The sequence below is a fragment of the Heterocephalus glaber genome, unplaced genomic scaffold, assembly GCF_053883595.1.
Source record: "Heterocephalus glaber isolate CG9 unplaced genomic scaffold, H.glaber_assembly_v1.0 deba00001538, whole genome shotgun sequence".
Lineage (NCBI taxonomy): Eukaryota > Metazoa > Chordata > Mammalia > Rodentia > Bathyergidae > Heterocephalus > Heterocephalus glaber.
In genome coordinates, this window is record NW_028258333.1 from 379,467 (window position 1) to 400,557 (window position 21,091).

General features: G+C 42.0%; 1 protein-coding gene across 1 annotated transcript; it reads left to right on the forward strand.

The window, feature by feature from the left end:
- Positions 1-364: 364 nt before the first annotated feature.
- LOC147824460 (bifunctional 3'-5' exonuclease/ATP-dependent helicase WRN-like) lies at positions 365-3,518 on the forward strand. Its single transcript, XM_087189207.1, is given in 4 exon segments — positions 365-512; positions 627-1,556; positions 1,559-2,214; positions 2,217-3,518. Coding segments are annotated over 4 exon segments (3,024 nt in total). The 3' UTR covers positions 3,507-3,518.
- Positions 3,519-21,091: the final 17,573 nt, after the last annotated feature.

A 21,091-nucleotide genomic window follows, 5' to 3' on the forward strand; every position in this document is an offset into this window, starting at 1 on the left:
TAGATACTTCCATGACAAAGAGCACCCGAGAAATTTCATGAACACCAAACCAGCACTCCAAGGAATTTTAAATAATATCCTAGAAAAAAATGATGACGGTCACAACTCCATGGGGCCCAACAGAGGAAAGCCACCAGGCGAGGTAAGAAACTAAAGGGCAAGGGGGGAAAATAAGAAATAAAAGAGCCAACAAAAGTAAAACATCATGACAAGGATGAGTCAATATCTATCAATTATAACCATCAATGTTAATGACCTCAATTCACCAATCAAAAGAAATAGACTGGCAGAATGGATTAAGAAGCAAAATCCAGGGGGATGGGGAAAAGCTGGCTCCCAGAGTTGATGTATATGGTGTGCGCCCATGACGCTCCTGCGTACCTTCTGTAGCATGGGAATAAAGTTGGTTGATTTGGTGCCTAGTCTGAATGCCAAGGTTGCGGGCCTTGGGGTTGTGTCTCTCACAAATCCTCCAGCTGAAGGAGAAGACCCGTCGAGCTGGCTCTTTCCAGGTGAAGGAAATCCTACCTAGTGAAATGAAGAAACAGTTGACTGCAATCTCTGAGGAGGTGATGGATCTGGCTAAGCATTTTCCCAACACTTGCAGAAAATTGGAAAATCCACAGAGCATTTATCTCTCAGTGATAATGAAAAAGATTCATCTTATATAATTGAAAGTGATGAAGATTTAGAAATGGAGATGCTTAAGTCTTTAGAAAATCTAAATAGTAATGCTATAGAAACAATTCATTCTGAATGCTCAGAAATAAGAGGAAATTTGAGTCTTCCTACTGAAGAAGATGAAGATAAAAATGAAGCCTTTGAAGAGGAAGAAGACCATTTTTTGCCAGAACCCAGTGCAAAGCAAGTTATTTGCCTCAAGATCTATTTTGGCCATCATAGTTTTAAACCGGTTCAGTGGAAAGTTATTCATTCTGTTTTGGAAGAAAGAAGAGATAATGTTGTTGTCATGGCAACTGGATATGAAAAAAGTTTATGCTTCCAGTACCCACCTGTGTATGTAGGCAAGATTGGCATTGTCATCTCACCTCTTATTTCCTTGATGGAAGACCAAGTGCTCCAGCTTGAAATATCCAACATTCCAGCCTGTTTCCTTGGATCGGCACAATCAAAAAATGTTCTAGAAGATGTTAAATTAGGCAAATATCAAATTATTTACATAACTCCAGAATTCTGTTCAGGTAACTTGGACCTACTCCAGCGCCTTGAAGCTAATATTGGCATCACACTGATTGCTGTGGATGAGGTTCACTGTATTTCTGAATGGGGGCATAATTTTAGAAGTTCATTCAGGACACTGGGCTCCCTGAAGACAGCGCTCCCAGTGGTTCCAATAGTTGCACTCACTGCTACTGCAAGTTCTTCGATCCAGGAAGATATTATACATTGCTTAAAACTGAACAATCCTCAGATTACCTGTACTAGTTTTGATCAACCAAATCTGTATTTAGAAGTTGGATGAAAAACGGGGAATATTCTTCAAGATCTACAGCCATTTCTTGTCAAAAAGACAAGAAAAATGACAGAAAAAGTTACTCTGAACTTAGGAAACTAAATTTAGCCTGTGGAACCTACCATGCAGGCATGAGTTTTAACACAAGGAAAGATGTTCATCACAGGTTCATGAGGGATGAAATTCAGTGTGTCATAACTACTATAGCTTTTGGAATGGGCATTAATAAATCTGACATTCGCAAAGTCATTCATTATGGTGCACCTAAGGAAATGGAATCATATTACCAGGAAATTGGTAGAGCTGGCCGTGATGGACTTCAAAGTTCTTGTCATGTACCGTGGGCTCCAGCAGACTTTAACTTAAATAGGCACCACTTTATTGAGATACATAATGAGAAGTTTCGATCATACAAATTAAAGATGGTGGCAAAAATGGAAAAATATCTTCATTCCAGCAGATGTAGACGGCAGATCATCTTGTCTCATTTTGAGGACAGACAACTACAAAAGGCCTCCTTGGGTATCATGGGAACTGAAAACTGCTGTGATAATTGCAGGTCCAGATTGAATCATTGCTATTCCATTAATGATTCAAGTGATACATCCCAGGACTTTGGTCCACAAGCATTCCTTCTGTTATCTGCCGTGGACATCTTACAGGGAAAGTTTGGAATTGGGGTTCCAATTTTATTTCTCCAAGGATCTAGTTCTCAGCGTCTTCCAGGTCCGTTTCATAGACAGAACTTTTTGGTGCTGGCAAGGATCAAACAGAGAGTTGGTGGAAGGCCTTTTCCCATCACCTCATAATGGAAGGATTTTTGGTAGAAGTTCCTGGTAGTAACAAACTTGTAAAGATTTGCACCTTTACAGCAAAGGGTAGGACTTGGCTTTTTAAAGCCAATACAGAATCTCCTCAGAGACTTATACTTCAAGCCAATGAAGAGTTGCGTCCGAAGAAGTTTCTTCTGCCAAGTGCTAGTACTGTATCTTTGGGCATTGAACATCATCCCTCTAATCAAATACCAATTGAATTAACTGCAGAAAAGGAGTCTAACTTGGAGAAGATGTATTCTTACAAAGCACTTGATACAATTTCTTTTGGGATTAACATTCCTAAAAAAAGGATCATGGTATCCTCAGAACCTGTTTTTTCAGCCCAGGAGCAAAAGACCCAGACTGTGTTGTATGGCAAATTAGTAGACGCTAGACAGAGACATGCCAATAAAATGGATGTTCCTCCAGCTATTCTGGCCACAAACAAGATACTGTTGGATTTGGCCAAAATGAGACCAACTACAGTTGAAAATGTAAAACAGATTGATGGTGTATCTGAAGGCAAAGCCACTATGTTGGCCCCTCTGTTGGAAGTCATCAAGCATTTCTGCCAAGCGAATAGTGTTCATGCAGACCTCTTTTCAAGTACAGAGTCTCAAGAACAGAAGAAAAGTTTGGAAATGAAGAATGAAAACTGCTCCCTCGCGAAGTGTGTGGCTGTCACATATTCTTTATTCCAAGAAAAGAAGATGTCTTTGGACAGCATAGCCAAGGACAGGATTCTGCCACTCACAGCAGTTGGCATGCACTTAGCCCAAGCAGTGAAATCTGGCTACTCCCTGGATATGGAGCGGGCAGGGCTGACTTGAGAGATTCAGAAGATTATTGCTGATGTTATCCAAAACCCTCCTGTCAACTCAGATATGAGTAAAATTAAACTAATTAGAATGTTAGTTCCTGAAAACATCGACACATACCTTATCCACATTGTAATTGAGATTCTTGAAACTGATCATGACAACAAACTGTTATGCCAGCCTTCAAGTGATTCCAGCATAAAGAGATGTTTCCCCAACTCTGAAGAGAGTTGTTCAAGTTCTAAAAGAAGCAAGGAAGATGTAGGCACTAATACCAAGATGTTACCTGCAACCTCAAAGAGAAACTTACCTGAGTGGTTTACCAAAGGAAATGAGACCATTGTTGATACAAGCAAGAAACCAGTGGCCAAAACAAAAAAGACAGATCTTTTTAGTTAAGTTGGCAATTAATAGAACAATTCTGTGTATCTTACTGTATTATAAAAGCTATATTTCATTTCTAAAAGGAGTAATATTTTATCTTAAAAATTATTTTAATCCCAAAGTGAACCTGACCTATATATTGAAGGACTAGCATCTTAAATCAGCCTTCTACAGTTCAGATCAACTCTTTGGGACTTCTAAGAACTTAAGTGATTGTATCATGCAATAATAGAATATTAAATTAGATTTACTTCAAATTACTTTCAGGAACTATGTTACTGCCCTGTTCTTTAATCAGTTTATTGCAAAAATATATTTGGAAAATGTAATGTGTGGTAATTTAATAAAAATAACACATTAATATTGTGTGGTGATTGTAGGATATAAAATATTTTGTTACCAAAATTATGTCTTATACATATAAGAGAGCATAGCTATTTTACAAATTGTCTTTACTATCATTCAAAGCAGTTTTTATATGCATTGCTGGATGTCTAGTAGTTGACCAGATCAATGAAAATGAAGCAATATTTTGGATTTCATTAAGTGGGGAAAAAATGTAATTAAAAAGGCTTCTAATTGCCCTAGAAACTATGCAATTTGTATTTTCTACACAAGTTCTGTTATTTTTCAAATAATAAAATAATTTCCCTCCTACTGAAAAAAAAAAAGAAGCAAAATCCAACAATATTCTGTGTACAAGAAACACATCTAACTCAAAAAGAAATTCAAAGACTGAAAGTAAAATGTTGGAAAACAGTACTCCACATGACAGGAACCCAGAAAAAAGCAGGGGTAGCAATCTTATTTGCAGACAAAGTAGATTTCAAACCAAAACTAATTAAGGGAGACAAAGATGGTCACTACATCTTTGTGAAGGGAACAAACCAAGAGGAAGAGATGACAATCCTACATATATATGCACCAAATACAAATGCCCCAACTATATAAAACAAATATTAATGGACATGAAAAACCAAATAAGCACTAATACAATTGTAGTGGGGGAACTCAATACCCCACTATCACAAATAGATCATCTAGACAAAAATCAAAAATGAAATTCTAGAACTCAACTAAGCTATTGAACAAATGCACTTAATAGATGTTTACAGAGTGTTCCACCCCACAAAATCAGAATATACATTCTTTTTGGCTGCACATGGGTTATTCTCCAAAATAGACCACATGCTAGCTCACAGGACATGTCTAAGTCAATGTAAAAGGATTGAAGTTACCCCCTGTATATTATCAGACCATAGTGCAATAAAATTGGAGATGAATAACATAAGAAACCACAAAACCCCCACAAACACATGGAAATTGAATAACACCCTCCTGAACAACCAATGAGTCACAGAGGAAATTAAAGAAGAAATTAGACAGTTTCTACAAGTAAATGATAATGCCAGTACAACATACAGGAATCTATGGGACACAATGAAATCAGTTCTACACGGAAAATTCATAGCAGTGAATGCCCATATTAGGAAAACAGAGAGAACTCAGTTAAATAACCTAATGCAGAATCTCAAGCACCTAGAAAAAGAAGAGCATAACAAACCCAAAGCGTGTACAAAAGAGGAAATTATAAAGATCAGAGCAGAAATCAATTCTTTGGAGACTAAGAGAACGATATAAAAAAATCAATGAATCAAAGAGTTGATTTTTTGAAAGAATAAATAAAATTGATAAACCTTTAGCCAACCTTATCAAAAAAAGGAAAGAAAAGGCTCAAATCCATGCAATTAAGAACAAAAAAGGTGAAATCACAACAGATCCAGCAGAAATCCAGAGGATCATCAATACCTACTTTGAGAAGCTGTACTCTAATAAAATGAAAAATGCAGAAGAAATGGACAGATTCCTAGATACATACAATTGCCAAAGTTAAATGAAGAAATATAGAAATTCTAAACACCCCAACTACAATGAGTAAATTGAAAATGTAATTAAAAATTTACCAACAAAGAAAAGCCCAGGTCCTGATGGCTTCACTGCTGAATTCTACAAGATATTTAAAGAAGAGCTATCACCACTACTCTTTAAACTCATCAAGGAAATTGAAAGGGAAGGAAGTCTTCCAAATGCATTCCTGGAAGCAAGTGTAACTTTGATTCTGAAACCAAGGAAAGACCCAACCAAAAAACAGAACTACAGGCCAATCTCCCTAATGAACATAGATGCAAATATCCTCAACAAGATACTGGCAAACAAAATACAGAGGCTCATCAAGATTATACACCCTAACCAAGTCGGATTTATCCCAGGGATGCAAGGATGGTTCAACATCCATAAATCAATAAATGGAATACACTACATTAACAGAGCCAACAACAAAAAGTATACGACCAACTCAATAAATGCAGAAAAAGCATTTGATAAAATCCAACACCCATTCATGATAAAAATCCTACAGAAAATTGGAATAGAAGGTCTTTATCTCAACCTGATTAAGGCTATCTATGAAAAACCAACAGCCAACATCATACTAAGTGGTCAAAACTGAAAACTTTCACACTAAAATCAGGAACAAGACAAGGATACCGACTATTACCACTCCTATTCAATATTGTTCTGGAAACATTAGCCACAGCAATTAGAAAAGAGAAAGAAATAAAAGGAATAAAGATAGGAAAGGAAGAAGTTAAACTGTCATTGTTTGCTGATGATATGGTACTTTACATAGAAGACCAAAAAAACTCCACCAAAAGACTTCTAGACTTAATTGACAGATTCAGTAGAGTAGCTGGATATAAAGTCGACACTCAAAAAACAATAGCTTTCTTATACACAAATAACAGACTCACTGAGAAAGAAATTAGGGAAACAATTCCTTTTACAAATGCATCCAAAAAGATGAAATATCTAGGAATCAATCTAACAAAGGAAGCAACAGACCTCTGCACAGAAAACTACAGCACTCTGAAAAAAGAGCTCGAAGAGGATATAAGAAAATGAAAAGACATCCCTTGTTCCTGGGTAGGAAGAACCAATATAGTGAAAATGGCCATACTTCCAAAACTGCTATATAGATTTAATGCAATGCCCATTGAAATTCCAACAATATACTTCACAGAACTAGAGAATACAATCCAAAAATTCATTTGGAACCAGTAGAGACCTAGAATAGCAAAAGCAATTCTAAGTAACAGAGACATGGCAGGGGGTATCACAATCCCCAACTTGAAACTATACTACAAAGCTACTATGATAAAAACAGCATGGTACTGGCAAAGAAACAGACCTGAGGATCAGTGGAATAGATTAGAAGATGCAGAAACAACGTCAGATATACTCAGCCACCTCCTCTTTGACAAAGGAGCCAACCACCATCATTGGGGAAAAGATAGCCTATTTAATAAATGGTGTTGGAAAAACTGGATTTCAACCTGCCAAAGATTAAAACTAGACCCATACCTATCTGCATGCGCTAAACTAAGACCAAAATGGATTTAAGATCTAAATATTAAAACAGAAGCACTAAACTTGCTGGAAGATAAGTTAGGTAGAACTCTTGAAAACATTGGCATAGGAAAAGACTTTATGAACAAAACCTCAGTAGCAAGGAAACTAGAACAAAGAAGCAACAAGTGGGATCTCATCTTATGAAAAGGCTTCTGCACTGCAAGAGAAACCACCAAGAGAGCTAAGAGACAACATACAATACGGGGAAAAAATTTTAGCAGCTATTCCTCAGACAAAGGACTATCTAGAATATACAAAGAACTGAAAAAAATCAGACCCCCCAAATTCAAAGACCCAATTCAAAAATGGGCATCTGAAATGAACAGACATTTCTCAGACAAAGAAGTAAAAGCAGCAAATAAATATATGAAAAAATGTTCAACATCACTGGCCGTTCAAGCAATGCAGATGAAAACAACACTGAGATTCCACCTCACCCCAGAAAGAATGGCTGCTATCAAGAAATCAACCAATAACAAATGCTGGTGGGGTTGTGAGGAGAAAGGAACCCTTCTCCACTGCTGGTGGGAGTGCAGACTGGTGCAACCACTGTGGAAATCAGTATGGAGATACCTCAAAGAACTAGGACTAGAGGTCCCATTTGACACAGCTATTCCCCTGCTGGGTATTTTCCCAAAAGAATTAAAAGAATCATACCATGGTGATATATGTGCACCCATGTTTATAGCAGCACAGTTTGTAATAGCTAAAGCTTAGAAAGAGCCCAAGTGCCCATCAACTGGAAACTGGATAAAGAAGATGTGGGTTTTTTATATATATATATATAAAATGGAGTACTACTCAGCCATAAAGAACGAGAAACTAGAGACATTTATAGCTAAATAGACGCATATTGAGGCCATACTCTTAAGTGAAATAAATAAGACACATGTGTAAATACTGAATAGTTTCTCTAGCATGAGAAACTGAAAGTGTAATTAAGGATTAAAATGATTAAAATGAATAATTGATAATTTGAAATAGGAAAAGGTGCAAAGGTGTAGGGGTGGTGGGAGGGGAAGGGGAAAAGAAAGAAAGGAAAGGAAAAATTATGAGAAAAGAAAAGAAATGGAAACAAAGTCCATATAAATAGGGAAGGGTGGAGGGGGTGAAGGGTGCACAGGGAATGGGGAAAAAATAAGAACCAAGATACATCATGTACAGGTACAAGCACCCAATGATAAATGTAAATGTATTGTATACCTAAAATGTACCAATAAAAGAATTTAAGAATAAAACAGATCACTAAGTGTTATGGTTTGGGTCTGGATGTCCTCCAAAGCCTCATTCGGTCAGAAGTGGCTGAATCTGGAATGTGTGATGTTGGGATTAAGGGCATGTGATTACTAAACTACCACCTGTGGGTGAGTGGTTTGGCACTGCCCTAATCCCGGTAGTCTGGATGGAAAAAAGAGGCAGAAAGATGCAGTGAAAGTCTCTTGTTATCTTTGGTGCTTTGTGCATGCCATGTTGTTTCTCCTGTGGGATGCTTGTTTGCCACCCCTGCTTTGGAACCAGCCAATTGTGGACTGAAACCTCTACCAACTGTAAGCCAAATAAACCCCTTCCCCTCTAATTTTGGGTGGCATCCGGTACTGTGTCTCAGCAACGAGAGAAAAGTGACTAACACACTAAGTACTCTGGTTGGGATTAGAACCCAGAGGTGTCAACTGTAAAGATCACAGATTTCTCAAGATGTAGAATTATGTTCAACCCACTGGCAAATGGGTCGTCCAATGCTTCCACTGTACCTGGGAAAAGCCTTGATTTAAGCTGCAGGACACCCAAACCCAGATAACCTTGAGCCAAGTGAGAAGATGTATTGAGCATTTAAAAACCCAAGCACAGAAGAGTTTTGATTCTGAGAGCACATTACCAATCCACATCACAGTGATGTATTCAGAAAGGTCACCCTACAAGAAATTTCCTGACATTCGCATGAATAAATATGCATGTGAACTGCTGAAGAGACCGAAGCTGCCTGCTCTAGAACTCTGCTTTAAAAAGCTTTAATTTGAGACTCAAAACACCAATTCTTCAAGACTCAAGCTTAAGAAATTTAGCCTTATTTTGAAAGCTTTTGTCCAAAAAAGCAAACAAAAGACAAGCAGGGCTTTCCAGGGTGTCGCCCCACCTTCCGTCAGCCCACTGCTGTGAGCGTTTTACAAGGTTAGTGGCCAGTGTGCACCAGACAACTTGAGGCAAGCTGTTCTCAGAATTAATACGTTTCGAAGTTGAGAGCCAGGCAAGTAACAATGCTAATCAAGCAAGTGACAGCATTAATCTCCTTCGTCTCCGTGCAAAATAGGATGTGCCGCCAGTGACCCCAAGTCCTGCCTTCCCCTTCTCAAGCCATTAGCTGAACATCATATTTCTTTCTGCTGCCAGTGCTGGCGCCAGCAGCTACACAATTCAAACAGCAGGGAAGAACTCAGAAGATGAGAACAGCTTATTAACTCTGCCCAGGAGTCTCGGTGCTCACCTATGGCTTCTCCAAGGTGTTCTCTTAATTTGCCCAAAGTAATGAGAAGATAGCCCTCAGCTGATTACCCTGCACGCCTCACAGGAGGATGAGCAGCTGAAAATGTTAAGACTGAAATTTAAGTTCTGTGTTGCAAGGACTGATGCCAGGCTTACACCAAGGGGAATTTCAGGCAGTGATTTATCTAGGAGACAGTCCTCAGAAAAACCTAGACGTCACTATTCTATTGCAGTATCTCACCCATGAGCAGGTGCCACACAGGAGCCAGGACAGAAGGCCAACCAGATAGCAGACCTGTCTGCACCGGGCAAGCTCTACCCCAAAGGGATGGTTTAAGAACAAACAAGAATGAAGGGATAAATCATCCTCAATAAACAAGGAGAACAAAGTGAACACAAACCAAAAGTCTAGAATGATCTGTATAAATGGGGAAACCTCCCTTAACTCCAATTTCTGTCTCTTAAGTCCTAAACTCCCTCATTTAAAGGCCAAAACATTGACAGTTTCCCTTGAGAGCCCCTTACTGTGGCATGGCCATGTGTGCAAGAGCCCAGAATTCATTCCCAGTGTTGTGTCCTGTTATCAGCTGCCAGAGACAGGGCAATCTTGCAGATGGGCTTCTGCTTCGCTTCCCTTGCCAGCTTCGGGCTCCAACATTACTGCTTGTTTCCCAGATCTGCACCACAGCTTCACTTCTTTTTTCCCTTCTGGAGCACATGGTCTCCTTCCCTTCTGAATGCAAGTGCTAGCAAAAGTCTCTGAATATCTGTTTCCTTTACAGAAGGAAATTGGAGCAGAAATTACCTTGAAAGTACTTTCTAACATTCCTCCACTGCAAATACCTCAGACTGGATCCCAGCCAGGTAGATCAAAATGATGCCTGGACTCTGCAGAAGAGACAGCTTGAAGGAGTCACTTTTGGTGGCCCTGAGCCCCCCTTCCACACAGCTTGTAATAGCCAGATGTAAACACCCGGCCCAAGGTCTGAATCACCAGTTTGGCAGATTTCAGGCAGAATCCCAAAGGCAGGAGACATGGAAAATGCATAATTCAGAAAAAGACAGTGAGATGCACTTTAGGACATGTGGCTAAACACATTTAGGAGCATGTGGCTGGAGAAAATAACACCTGCTGGTTTCATCATCCATGCTATAGGATGCAGTGCTGAACCAGACTCTCCAGGCCTATGGAGATACTTAGGAGATGATGGTGTGGGGTTTCAAAGGCTGAGTAACACCAGAGTAAGAACACCATAGTATGGCTGGGGAGCCTTTTCTAGGCTCCTGTGTGCATCTTACAAGAAAACCTCAAATATTTAAAGTAATACAACTGAGTCTTCACATCCTTAAAATCAAAGAGTTAACAGAAGAGACAGACTAAATGGCATTTAAATGAACAACTGTGAGAAAAGGATTGTTGAAGTTAATTTCCTACTGAATTATCCTTGCCACCTCATTGACACAGTAGTAGCTTGGTGGACTAATTAATGGTCAACTTGAGTGGGGACGCCCAGCGGAACTGAGTCTTCAAGGTTGTGGGCGTAGAAGACCTACCTGAGGATTGTTGCCAACAGCGTGAAAGGAGAACAGAGGGAGAAGATTGCGTGCTGCTGATTTCCCAGGAGGAGCTTTGCTGCAGCTGGTTTTCCTGGTACAAACTCAGCTGTTCCCATCAGAGGAGGAGCTCCGGTTCTCGCTATCTCCAGGGCTGGCTGCTGCTCTCTTCAGGGTGCGCTGGTCTTCGCCTCTGTCTTGAGCATCACTTCCTGGCTCCAGTGCAGACCTCTCGGCCTTCGGACACAGACCCCCACCCCACTGGTGCAGACTTTCCAGCGCAGATCCTTGTTACAGGCTTGCATGAGACATTGCCGTGGGCTCCAGGCCTCTGACTGCTGGATTTATGGGGTATTGCCATGGGATCCAGGCCTTCGGCTGGATTCTTCAGGGCTCTCACGCATGGGCAGATCTCTTGCCCTCTTCTGCATTTGACTTTTTGGGTGATTATTGTAAGATAATCCTATAAATTTGTGTGTCTTGTATTAAACCACTGACTACAACAGTAACCTAAACTATTTCCCAAGGAAACCCTAAAAATAATCTATACCATTCCAAAATGGATACAACTTGGTCGTAATTGATTTATACACTTTTAGAGTCGTTTCTAAGAAGAATTCTCATAAACACACGCAAAAAAGCAGGGCAGTTAAGGGCGTGGTGACGTGTCCCCGGAGCTCCCGAACATAAGAATCTCGAGCCTCTCCTGTAGGTCATCTCACCTGAAAAAATGATTTGGGTCCTTACTCGTGTGACATGTGGTATCTTAGTCACATTCTCATTGCTGAAACACACCCACAACTTAAAGGAGAGATTTAATTTGGCTCATGGTTTCAGAAGTTTCGCTCCATGGTCAGCTGGCTCCAAGGCAGGAAGGGCATGGTGGTAGGGCCTGGGCAGAGGACAGCTGTTCATGTGGTGGCAGCCAGGAAGTAGAGAGAAGAAAGGAGTCCGGAAGGGAGATGCACCCTACCAGGTCACACTCCCAGTGACCCACCGTTTCCGATCGAAGCCCACCTCCTAACAGCAAGTGAGCTGTATTGCCCAGATGATTCGATCACCATCCAAAAGCCCCACCTATGAGTACATGAGGTCTTTTGGGGACATGCTTGATCTAAACCATGACTCGTGGATATACTAGTGAGCCCATTTCTGTGAAGCGCTCGTCCACCACATACAGCTATCATCATCGAAACAAGACTTTTCCGACAGGATAGAGTGATACTTCCAAATGGTACAATAAAAAGAAGATGGATTTTTAAAAACTAAGCCAACATAGAGCCCTCCAAGTCATCCCAAAAGTTTGAGATGAAAGATTAGAAAGTCGTCCTTACTCTATTTACCTGACGAATTTCTTTCATCGTCTATTAAGAGGTGAATCCATTCAAAGCAAATTATATGGATGTATGGAACTGTTACAACGAAGCCCATTATTTTGTACAATGTGCTCTAATGATTATAACTTTAAAATATAATACAGTCTACTAATAAAAATGAAATTAATAATCTGAGAAAAGAGATAAAGAGAAAAGCTAGACGCAAGTGTCAGCAACTCTATTGCTCAGGGAGCCACGAACCATGGGGCTCAAGGCCTCCGCTGTGGGGTTTGGGGTTCTTGGGCTAACAGATGTCCAGGGTGGCAGTACCCCCAGGACAGGGGGACAGGACAGGACAAAGGGAAAAGCAGAGAGTTGCTAAAGGAACATAGGTGAGGGATTCCCTCCTTGTGAAAAGCTAGCACTTTATACACAAAGGCTCGGAGTCAGAAATTAGTGAAACAAACAGAAAGCCTCTTGCAAAGGAAATGGTGCAGAAACAAGTGCTCCACGGATCTTCACGCAACACTAAATTAGCCGGCGTCCAAGGAACCCAACTAGTTAAAAGTCAAGCACGCTCCTCCTCAATATTCTGCAGGGATCTAGTTCTGCTGAGAACTTCGCTTTTCTCAATATACTTCAAACCTGTCTGCAATAATTACTTGAGAAGCAGAAATGGGGGATTTTAAATTTTAGTGACACGTTAATGAACAAGGTAATCCTCTTGACAGGTACGGAGAAAGATTCACCGCAGGAAATCAAGCAAGAACTCCTCAGATCAAAATACAAGCCATATAACCAGCCTTGGCAGACCCGACCTGCATCAGAGCCACACTGCTGATAGTCGCAGCCCCTTCAAACACCTTGAGGCGCTGACAGATTTACTACTTTTATTTTCCCTGGCAGGTGTTTGGCAGGCATCTCTGCTCAGAAGACTGGAGCGTTTGTCTTAGAGTCAGGGGTTAATAGGACCCTTAATTGCAGCCTCATTTATAACAATTTTCCACCTTTTTACAAGAAAATACTTTCTGCAAGCTGAGGGGAGTAGTTGATGCTCCAGTCCAAGATGTAAAATGTCAAAGTGCAAGTTAGAATGACAGCAAATGGAGAGATGTGTCCCCCAGGCATGTGCTGTGACATCTTTGCCTACAGCCAGTGAGAGGGGAGGTGACTGCTGGTACCAATGCTTGCAAGTGACTCTTGAGGCTCCTTCAGGCTAGCAGTGACTAAGCTCAGGGTCCCACAGGCTGAACTGTGTCCCCTAAGAATTTCTATGTTGGGCTGGGCATGTAGCTCAGTGATAAAATGCTTGCCTCATGTACACAAAGCCTTGGGTTCAAACCCCAGAACCATACACGTGCAAAAATTCATGTCAAAGTCCCAGCCCCCAGTACAACTTCATCTGAAAATAGAGTCATTAAAGACATAATGACAAGGCCATGAGGGAGGGCCACATTCCAGTCATAAAAAGGAAAGACTTGCACACAGAGACAGGCTCAGGGAGAAGACACGTGAAGATGAAGACAGGCACGGGGGGATGCTTCTGCAGGCCGAGGAGCACTAAAGCTCACTAGCAAACCACCAGCAGCCAGGGCAGAGCCATGGACAAATCTCTCTTCGCAGCCCACAGAAGGAACAAACTCTGAAGACACCTGGATCTTAGATATCAAGCCTCCAGGAGTGTGAGACAATGAATATCTGCTGTATAAGCCACCCGATGTGTAGCACTTTGATAGGGCAGCCCTAGCAAACTACAAGAGCTTATCAAAAACTGCGGCATGTAAGCTTTTTTAAAATTATTATAGTGAAAGACATACACCATTAACCCCCCTCAAAATACTCCAACTCATTTTGAACACACTTATCCCATCCCTCTTGCCACTTTCTGAAGCAGTTCTGGAAATCCTCCTTCATCAACGTCTTTACAAGACGTGATCAAAAATACAGTGGCATCTAATGGAAAGGCAGCCTCATAGAAACATTACACTGTGTCCTAATGCACCGTATTCACTGAACCTGGCACTGTGTGACTTCTGGCCCTTCCTCAAAATCAGAATGACTATGAAAGATAAATGTTTTGAATGGATTTAGGACATCGAAGCAGCTACAACGGTGCCGACCAAAGATACTAAAGGAAGAGAACTTCCAGAATTGCTTCAGAAAGTGGCAAAAAAGATGGGATAAGTGTGTCCAAAGTGAGGGGAAGATTAATAGCAATATGTCTTTTACTGTAATAAATCGTTTTAATTTAAATATTCAGCATATTGTCTGATCACACTTCTCTCATTCGTGTGTACATCTCAACTGTCCATAACCAGCCACATCATCATGAGTTCCAGCCCCTGAAGAACAAACTCTCAGCACATTCTTCTTTACTCTGCCAATCCACCAGCTCTTTTTAAAACCTGAACCCTCTCTTTTTATATTATAGAACATTAACTTAAATTTTGGCTAAGTCATTATGGTCACTGGAACATCAAAAAACAAGTGATGTAAAAATTCTAGGGAATCAAAAGGAAAAGCAAGGAAGTGAGGAAACGTGTAAGAAATTTTAAACTATTGGTTTATTTGCCCCCTAACCTCATTCAAATGTAAAACAGAGCTGCTGTCCAATGATGTACAGTCTTCATCCCTTAGCCGTGGTGTCTCCTCAGTCTATTACCCACGCTCAACCAAAATCCAAAAGTACGAAGTGGAAAATTCCATTGCTAAAAGATTCAGAGGTTTTTAATGGCATGCTGTTCTGAATAGCCATCCTGCCCTGCCATGCCCAGGATGCAAATCACCTCTTTGTCCAGTGTGTCCACACTCTATATGCTATCCACCCACTAGTTACCAAGTAACCATCTTGGTTAGCAGATCTACTGTGATTGTTCCATAGAGACTGTTACGGTGCTCAGTAATGGTTCCAAAGCAGAAGGATAGTGATGTTGCTTGCCAAGTTTACTACAGATAGTGTTATAATTGTTCTATTCTATTATTAGTTAACGTTATTTATCTCCTACTGTGCCTAATTTGTAAATTAAACTTCATCATAGGTATCTATAGGAAAAATGTATCTATGGAAAAAAATATATCTATACAACTGTATCCAGTTGAAAAAACTATAGGAAAGAATATGGTATTTGTCACAGTATCTTTAGTGGTATCTATGGTTTCAGGCATCTACTGGGGATCTTGGAACATATTCCTTAAAGACAAGGAACAACTGCTCTGTTAAAATTCAAGATGGTGGCTCTCAAAGTATGGTCATCAGCTCAGCAGCATCGGCAGCAAACTCTCAGGCTCCACCCCAGACCTGCTAAATCAGAGTGGATGGGACCCAGTACCTGTGTTGGAACAGGTCTTCTGGGCACTTCTGATGTCATTAAAGTGTAAGAACCAGTCTTCCACTCAAAGCCAAGAAGCAGGCAGGATCCATTCGATGCCAAATAGAATTGGAAGTGACTACCCAAGGGCAATGAATTCAAAGGGACTCTGAGCCTGGCTCTGATTTAGAAATTAAAACCTCATGGAGAGAGAGTGGACAGCAGCTTGCAAGCCACAGAACAGCCATCCTGGGCACCTCGAGGTCATAAACCATCACATCATATTGTTCTTCAGACCAGTGACTGCAAAATCTCCCCAATTTCCAAACTGACTTGGATCATACACTGACATAAAAGCAAAAGAAGATATAAAATATTTGCTTTCAGTTCTAAGGCAAAACTCCAAATAAAATAAGTACAGAGCAGTGCTGCTCTTTCTCCTACTAAATATTTATTTCTCCCTCTTCCCTGCATACCTTGTGTGTTTTTCAGGGTGATGCTATTTTAGTGATGGCATAAGGGAGTTTAACTTTCCTCACCTAATTCAGAGAAATAAGCAACATATAAAATTTAAAGTTATGAGATAACTGAATTGAAAATGTATTGTTTACACTGCATTTATATGATGGATTGTCTTCATTTGTAAAAGGACTTATAAGAGTTCTTTAAAGGATTGTGTTCTCGTGAGGTATTTCAAGTCTGATTTGATTTATTTCAAAAAGCACCTCCTCCCTGTGTCCCTTTAAGCCTGAACTCCTGGGAGTCGAGCCTACTGCTGACCCCACCCAACTTCTGTCTCCTTTTCCTCCTGCCACCAACCTGCTTCTTCCTAGGTCACAGGGAACGACTCACCCATCATTTATTCATTCATATCCCCCCCATCTGTCTCTCTCTCCCCTCTCATAGTAGTATTTTTCTTTCTAGTTTTATTAAGGTATAATTGATGAATAAAAATGATGTACATTTAAGAGTACAACTTGATGTTTTGATATGCATACACATTGTGAAATGATCACCACAATCAAGCTAATTAGTAGTCCCTCATTGCTTCACAAAGTTACCACTTTGGGGTGTGTGTGTGTGTGTGTGTGTGTAACACATTAAGACACACCCTATCAGCAAATTTCAAATACACAGTACAGCATTGGTAACTATACTCACATTTATGTATCTTAGATCTCCAGAACTCATTCAGCTTGCATAATTAAATTATTTTACCCTTTGACTAACATCACCCCACTTCCTTTCTCCCCAGAACCTAGCAACTAACCCTCTACTCCCACCTTCTCTGAGTTTGGCTAGTTTAGATTCTACATATAGGAGAGATCATGCAGTATTTATCTTCCTGTGCCTGGCTTATTGCACCTAGCATATCTTCCAGATTCATCCATGCTGTTACAGATGGCAGAATTCTCTTTTTAAGGCTAATATTTCTTCGTGTGTGCACACACATTCTCTTCATGCACCCATCCCTCAGTGGGCACACAGGTTGTTCCTGTATTTCCAAGTGCTTGCCTTGGTCCTGCCCCTCCATCTCTTGTTGCCATGGATACATTGCCCTCTCTCCATAGCCAAGAGATGTCACCCATCCTCTAAGCCTTGCTCTATCCATTTGCCTCCCTGAAGCCAGACTTGGTGACCACTTCTCTAAACTTCTAGCATCTTCCCAGGACTTGCCTCATTTGCCCTAGAGTAGAATATTTAGTTCTGTGATTGGTTATTCATACTTGTGTTTTCCTTCCTTCCCAACCTCTTCCTATTGGAACCCATTCCCCTTGTCTCTCACAGCAGCAGTGCAGTGATTCAATAGATTTTCTGTGTGAATAGACTGATTGCTGAGAGACGAGGAAGTTCCTGTCCTGCTCCTTCTGGGAGTCTCGCATACATATTTCAGACTTCAAGTGGAATAACTGGACTTCAGGCCTCTGAAGCGTCCTTCCTGGCCTCAGGGAAACACTCGGAGTGATTCAGCGCCCAGATAATCTGCATGAACAGTTGGAGAGGTTGTGTGACTTGGGAAGACTAGAAAGTTATAAATCCGATTCTGTCACTCAGCTGCCCCAAATGAACTGTGTGTCCTGGAGCACTCTGTCTCCTCTCTGGCCTGAGCTTTAGCCACAGGATCCCTCTGGTTCATTGTTAACAGGGATTTGTGAGAAGATCAGCCAAACAGTTTAAGGTGTCGGCTAAACTCAGTATAATCTGAACGGTCTGATTAATCCTTTGCTTGTCCTCTGAAGATATTCCTCTGATCCTTAAATTTTCCAGTACAAATGACAGGAGGCATCTCTATCTTATTTATGGCTCTAAGTAAATTGGTATGAACATCAACCATAATTATTTTATTTCCCAAGAAATATACCCCCAGAAAATGTCAAGGAAATGATCTTTGAAAAATGCATATCTGAACGCAGCATAAAATATTTAAGGGGATGGCTGTGATCTTGGTTTCCATTTTCTGTTAGATTATTCCACAACCTCTTATAAAAGTCAAGTCAGCCCTTTGAAAGACAGAAAATGGCACAAGTTTTAAAAGGCCCCCAGATTCTCCTTGATTTTGTTTTTACTTTCAGCATTTTTCCTTAAATGACCAGCCTCAAATAACTCAGATATTCAAACATTGATGAACGATACCTAGGGAGGTAAAGCTCACATAAAGATAATGAGAACCACGCCAGCCACCGATGGCTTGGACATTCTCAGCCAGCCACATTTGGTGCTTCCCAGGACAGCGTTTCTTCCCACCAACCCAATGAGCTTTTCCCACCCAGCCAGCTCCTCCAGACCCTCCACAACTCACCCAATATTCCCCAACCCATGTTGCCAAACTAGCAAATCATGTTGGGCCAGAAGAAGAGCTCTGAAATAGGAGATCAATATTTAAATTGCACCATAAATCCACTAATTGAATTTGACTGTGGAACAAACATAGATCATAGATTGTTTCTCCAACAACCCTGTGAGGTAAGTACACTTTTGCCCCATTACAAAATTTTAAAAGTGAAAACACAGAAAAGTCCAATAACTTGCTCAGGAGTCACATAGCCAGGAAGTGGCCAAGCAGAGCAGCCCCAAAGCCAGTACAGTCTTTCCCTGTGTGCTGACGTGAATCTCGTAAATGGTGAGCTACATGAAAATTTTCAATGAGCCAAAATAGATCCATTTCAGTGGTAAACTGCACAAACAGCTACTGTGTAGAGAAGGGTGAAGTTCAGAAGGTATGAGAACCTCTTCAGGATTTATAAGCTCCGAGAGAACTCACAACGGCAAAGTCCTGTGGTCTGGGCAGGTGAGGGGAGATTCTAAGAGACCAGAAGAAAAGCCCTGTGCCCAGGTCAGCACCTCACCACATCTCCTAGATGGCCCGCCAGGGACTGGGACCCATACAAGGAGAGACTCATGGAGGACAACCCCGAACCCCAGTTCTGGGCAACTGTGAGACAACCCTAAATCCAGCCCTCACCTAACCACCGGGACAGGCTCTAGAGAACTGGAAAACTGAGGCACCAATGCCAACACATTCTGCACTGACCTCTCTCCCTGGGACCAGGGGTGTCCAGTGTCAAGCATGGGCTGCCAGAGTGAGCACCCCCTCAGTCAGTGCTTGGGGTCAGCCATCTGTCACTCCCAGGCCACCACTTGCTCTGGGTCCAGCCCAGGGGATAGCAGACAAGTTCCAAACTCCAGTCCCGCAGTCACTGTCTCTACACTTGCTAACTACTGACCTTGAGAAAGATGGGAGCTTCTTGGAGCCTCTGTCTCCTTCTGCTTATGAAGAATAAATGAGAAAACCCAGCAGAACACAAATGTGCTCAGAGCCACCCCAAGCACTGACCTCACCACATCATCCGTTGTTGCTACTCTATCTGGACTTCACTGCCAAATCCTCTGGATACGCGCTGGGCTATAAAGTGTGCTGCCTGCCTCCCTGCCAAGGGAGCAGAGCCCACTGTGGACCCCTGGTGCTCTGCAAGGCTCACAGAATATTTAAAAAGTGGCTCCTATAAGCGCAACTAGTGGCCCATTGATTGTCATGACAGCTGCTAGAAAGGACCTCTCCTTGGTGACATTTAAGGGTATTCAGGATACATGCTGTCTCAGTCTGTTTGGGTTGCTCTGACAAAATACCTTCCACTATGTGCATAACTAATAAGCGATAGAAAGGTATTGCTCACAGTTCTGGGAGCGGGGAAGTCCAAGACCTGGGTGCCAGCAGATTCAGTGTGTGGTGAGGGGCCACCCCTCATAGCTGGCACCAGCTTGCTGCATCCTCACAAGGCAGAAATGATGAACAAACTCCCTGAGACTTCCTTTATAAGGGAGCCGTATAGCACTCAGATGGGCTGTGCTACCTCCTGGTGCCCACTCCATGGTGATTAGGATTCCAGCCTATGAATGTTGGAGTGACACCAACATGGAGTCCATAGCATAAGAATGGACTAAGATGCCCACAAAATTATCCCCACCCTTGCAGGAAGAATCCAGGGATACCCAGACCCTTGTCCTCTGGGGAGGTGTGTGGAAATCGCCCTCACTGCTGCACCCAGGAGGTCTCTGGCTCAGAGCACGTGCTTGGGTGGGGCCCCTTCGGGTGACAGGCTCTGCTTCCACAGCCGAGGCATTTTTCTGGCAGCTCAGAGGTACTGAGAGCACCCAAGAGGCAGCCAGCTGGGACCTCATTGATCTCACAGAGCATGTTGATGGGCACTCTGGGACCTGCTGGCAAATTAATGCTTCCTTAAATGTCTCGTGTCTGGGCAACGCTGCTTTGAGAATTGCTGCATAAAAGCTAAGGAGCAAAGAGCCACAGGAGGAGTCAGACCTCGAGCTGCTACTCGAGTCTCCCAAAAAGAACCCAAGAGTCACGTTTGACTGAGTCGGCTTGAGTCTGCTTACAGCAGAGACTCGGGGAGGATGCCGGTCGTGTTTCCTCTGCCCTGCAGTGGCCACCCAGGCCTAGGACAGGGCCAGTCTGCTCGGTCACAGCCACTGAGCCACTGGGGCAGCAGCTCATCCAGGCCAAGGGTAGTGCTGAGCTCTGTAGGGCCACTCAGCAGAAAACAGGAACAGCCATCCCGCGAGCCATGTGCAAAAACTGCCAGAGCCAGGAGATCGCCTTTGAGGCTTTCCCATGTGAAGACAGCCAGGGCAAGAAAAGTTTCCCTTATGGAACTGTTTGTCTCTGCTTGTCCCTAAGCATTCAGCAGCCAGTTCCACACAGGATGCTCTTTTCTCTCCCCCAGTCTGAATATAATCCAAATCCCCACTGGGGGCAAAGAGAAGTGCCTTGATTCAAATTTCTGTGTCCCTACTTTGGGGAAGGAGCAGCCTGGGGAGATGTCAAAATCAAGCCTTGGGCTGCACATGGTGGCACACACCTGTAATCCCAGCCTTTGGGAGCCTGAGGCAGGAGGATCACCATGAGTTCAAGGCCACCCTGAACCACATAGTGAGACCCTGTCTAAAAATAACC